Consider the following 4,261-nt stretch of genomic DNA (forward strand, 5'->3'; position numbering starts at 1 on the left):
GGAAACTTGTGGCCGCTCGGGGTCTTTGTTATAATTGCCTCAGCGGGAGCCACACCGCCAGGAACTGCCCTTCCAGCGGCACCTGCCGAAGCTGCTCCGGAGCGCATCATACCCTCATCCACGAGGGCGCTGGAAGATCCAGATGAGGGGAAGAAGAGCCTCGCCCATCGACCTCGAGGGAGACACCGACTACGCAGCTCCAGACGGCTGCCACCAGCACACCATCCCCAAGAGACGACGGTTCCGCATGACTGGCCGTCCTCCCCACCGCCCTCGTCCCTATGAGCAGCGGCGGGGAAAGAAGAGAGCTTGCCCGAGCGCTCTTAGATCCATGCTCAGAGGCCACTCTCATAAGCCTCGACCTCGTCCGCAGACTCGGCTGCCAACTCCGCCGCACGAACGCCAGCATTACCGGGGTTACCGGTCCAGCTATGGACTCAGCCAGACATCAGGCGACTGTCTACATCGTCGAGCCTTCCGGCGGCCCTCCGATCAAGATGGGGGCCTTCGTTCTGCGCTCGCTCGGCATCATTACTCCTTCGGCAATGCCCGGCCCAAAACTGTCTCTGCTCAAGTGTAAGCTCCTGCTCGCAGACCCGACCTTCCACCGACCAGGCCGGATCGACGTCGTGATAGGGGCAGACATCTACCACCGCATCATCAGAACCGGCACGAGGAGATTCGGACAGCTTGTCGCCCAGAACACGTCGTTCGGCTGGACCGTGATGGGCTCCGCTCACTTCAAACAGGCAAGTGACGTCCGTCAAAGCATCCAGACCCACGCCGTCTCCGCTCGCGCCACGAGCGATCTGAGTCACTAAGAACTGCTCACACTAGTTCAGCGCTTCTGGGATCTCGAGGAAGTGCCGGTCGCGAGGAGGATCTCCACGGCTGACCAAGAGTGCGAAGCGATCTACGCGCGAGGCGTTCGTCGCGAGACAAGCGGACGATACGTCGTTCGGCTGCCGCTGAAGCCCGAACGCGCCACCTTGCTCGGTGACAGCCTACTCCATGCCCGCTCCGCCCTCTTCTCTATGCAGAGGCGAATGCTCGCCGACCCAACGCTGCGCGAGAGTTACCAGGAGTTCATGGAGGAGTACGTTCGACTGGACCACATAAGATTACTCTCGGAGTCGGAACTTCAGGAGAACAGAAGCACCGTCTACTACGTTACGCACCACGGCATCTGGCAGCGCAGCGACAGCGGCCCTAAGCTCAGGATCGTCTTCAACGCCTCTCGAGCCACCTCTTCCGGAATCAGTCTCAACGACGCCCTCCATGCCGGCCCAAAACTGCAAGGGCACATCTCCACCATACTAACCCGCTGGAGGAGGCACCGATACGTCTTCTGCGCAGACGTGCAGAAGATGTTTCGTCAAGTACTCATAGACGACCGAGACATCCACCTTCAGCGCATCGTCTGGAGCCCCACCGCCGGCCTGCCGCTGCAGCACTACGCCCTACGCACGGTCACCTACGGCACCGCTTGCGCACCCTACTTGGCCTTGCGCACGATGAAACAGCTAAGCGACGACGAGGGCGAAAAGTTCCCGCTCGCACGAGAGGTTTTACAGCAAGACCTTTACATGGACGACTTCCTGAGCGGCGGCCATGATCTAGACACCACCGAGAATATCAGAGACCAACTCATCGGCCTCCTCGCTGCGGGCGGGTTCCACCTGCGCAAATGGGTAGCCAACGACCCTGCTCTCCTCGAGGAGATCTCCCCCGACGATCGAATCCGGCCCAGCTGGGTACAGCTGTTTGCCGAGGGGCCGGTCCGAGAGCTCGGCGTGGCCTGGGACCCGGTGGAGGATAATTTCAAATTCGGCCCCGGCAACCCCGAGACATCTCCCCGGCTCACCAACAGGACAGCGCTGGCAGAACTTGCCGGGATCTTTGACCCCGTCGGCTGGCTCACACCGCTTACTCTCGTGGCCAAGCTTCTCATCCAGGACATGTGGCGAGCCAAGCTATATTGGGACGAGGATCTGCCCAAGGTTTGGACCGACAAGTAGCTCACATTCCGGACGAACATCCACGAAACGACGGGATTTGCCATCAGCCGCTGGATTAGCCATTTCCCCGGCCAGGAGCTCCAGCTCCACGCATTCTCAGATGCAAGTCGCCGAGTCTTAGCCGCCGTGGTCTACTCTCGAGCGGCCGAGAACGGCGGGCGAGGATTCACGACCATCATCGGCGCCAAGTCCAAGCTGGCTTCGATCAAGAGCCTTATGCCGGCTTCCGAAAAGCGCGCCAGAATGACGATCCCACGCCTGGAGCTGAGAGCCACGCTCATCGCGGCGCAGCTCTTAAGGAACGCCGCAGCCGCCCTCTCCGTTCCACTGACGAGCTGCCATCTGTGGAGCGACTCCCAGGTGGCTCTTCACTGGCTACACTCGGACAGCCCAGTCGGTCATGACCTCATTGACAACTACGTGGCACACATTCAGGAACTCGCTGAGGGAGTTGCCTTCCATCACGTGCCAACCGATTGCAATCCCGCAGACGTCGCCACCCGCGGGATAGACGCCACCCAGCTGGCTCACCACCCTCTCTGGTGGAAAGGTCCCGCCTGGCTCCCTCGTCCGACGAGCGAGTGGCCCAAGGAGGAGGAAACAGTCCCTCTCGCGACCACGTCGCCATGCCTCATCGCAGCTTGTGCGAAGATCACTACCGAAACGGACTACATTGAGAGGTTCTCGTCGCTGGGCGCTCTTCTGAGAGGCACGGCCCGGGCCATTCGCATCCTGAGATGCCAAGAAGGCCTTCTCGCACCGGTTACCGCCAATGAGCTCCGGCATGCCTTCGTCGTCTGCGCCAAGATCTCGCAGCGTAGACATTTCGCCGAAGAGTTAGCTCGTCTCAGTAAAGACGGCTCTCTGCAAGGATGCCACCAACTCAAGTCGCTGGAGCCTTTCATCAGTGGCGACGGGGTAGTTCGAATCGGGGGACGGCTCGCTCGGTCGCCTCTGCTTTTCGACGAGAGACACCCAATACTACTCCACGGGAAGTCCGCCTTCGCTCAGCTCGTTATCCGCTGGGCCCACGAGCGCTGCCTCCACGGGGGGCTTTCGAGCGACCTACTCTCGTGCTCTCCAACGAGCTTGGATCACCGGAGCCCGGGTCCGCATCAAGAGGTTCATACACCACTGCACACTGTGTGCTCGACTGACTGCAAGCTCTGCCTCCGAACAAATGGCCGCTCTACCACCGGTCAGAGTTACCCCCGCTCGACCATTCTCCAAGTGCGGGGTTGACTACGCCGGGCCGCTCTCCATGTGCCGCAACAAAGGGAGAGGCACTGCCACGTTGAAAGGTTACGTTGCGCTATTTGTGTGCCTCTGCACAAAGGCAGTGCACCTGGAGCTCGTCAGCGACCTCACCACAGCCAGTTTTCTAGGAGCCTTTACTTGGTTTGTCGGGAGGCGTGGGAGACCAGCTGAAGTTTGGAGTGACAATGGCACCAACTTTCGAGGAGCTGCATTGGAGCTGAGACGTCTGTTCCGAGAGGCCGAAATCGACTGGGGCTTCGTAGAGGGCGAACTCGCCAAGGACGGAACTTCGTGGAAATTCATTCCGCCCTCGGCACCGCACTTCGGGGGGCTGTGGGAGGCCGGTGTCAAGTCAATGAAGAGACACTTGATGCGGGTGGCCTCTCCTCGCCGCCTCACTTACGAGGAGCTCACCACTCTTCTAGTTTCCATCGAAGCTACTCTGAACAGCCGCCCGCTTATTCCGCCTGCTGGTGACCTCGATGACATCGAGGCCCTCACTCCTAGTCACTTCCTCATCGGGACTTTAGCCACCTCTTATCCTCAGATTAGCAGTGCCGGCCAGCCCCTAGATAGAGCTAGTCATTGGGAGCTCGTTCAGTCCATGAGGAGCCACTTCTGGGCCCGCTGGAGTCGGGAGTACCTGAATACACTCCTCCAGAGGTCAAAATGGAAATCTCCTCAGCCTAACCTCGAAGTCGGAGATTTTGTCATCCTCCTCGACCCCACTCTGCTTCGACCGGACGGCTGATGGCCTTTTGGCCGCGTGACGGCCACCATGCCTGGATCAGATGGCCTCATGAGAACGGTCACCGTTAAAACCGCCACTGGCGAGTATACTCGACCCATCGTCAAGGTCGCTCGGCTACCTATCCAAGACACTTCCAGTTCGTCGACAGCAGCAGTCCCATCAAATGAAGTCGTTCCCGGAACGAGGCGGGCGGGATATTTGGAACAAGCGTGCACCCAGCGCCCTACCGCTACCG

At 60.1% G+C, this 4,261-nt stretch overlaps 1 protein-coding gene across 1 annotated transcript; it reads left to right on the plus strand.

The window, feature by feature from the left end:
* The first annotated feature begins 497 nt into the window (after positions 1-497).
* LOC131674079 (uncharacterized) lies at positions 498-4,026 on the plus strand. Its single transcript, XM_058952576.1, has 4 exons — positions 498-753; positions 838-2,014; positions 2,066-2,936; positions 3,355-4,026. The coding sequence occupies exons 1-4, from the start codon at positions 498-500 to the stop codon at positions 4,024-4,026; spliced, it is 2,976 nt and encodes a 991-aa protein (XP_058808559.1).
* Positions 4,027-4,261: the final 235 nt, after the last annotated feature.

Source organism: Phymastichus coffea, unplaced genomic scaffold (genome assembly GCF_024137745.1).
Source record: "Phymastichus coffea isolate CEN01 unplaced genomic scaffold, Cenicafe_Pcof_1.1 PCOF00014, whole genome shotgun sequence".
Lineage (NCBI taxonomy): Eukaryota > Metazoa > Arthropoda > Insecta > Hymenoptera > Eulophidae > Phymastichus > Phymastichus coffea.

Excerpts from the sequence above, each read along its gene's own strand:
- LOC131674079 (XM_058952576.1), top strand. The coding sequence starts at position 498 with ATGGGGGCCTTCGTTCTGCGCTCGCTCGGCATCATTACTCCTTCGGCA. Across the intron at positions 754-837 it reads CGCTCACTTCAAACAGGCAA|TTCAGCGCTTCTGGGATCTC; the intron begins GTGACGTCCGTC and ends TGCTCACACTAG. Across the intron at positions 2,937-3,354 it reads CTTTCATCAGTGGCGACGGG|GCAGTGCACCTGGAGCTCGT; the intron begins GTAGTTCGAATC and ends CTCTGCACAAAG.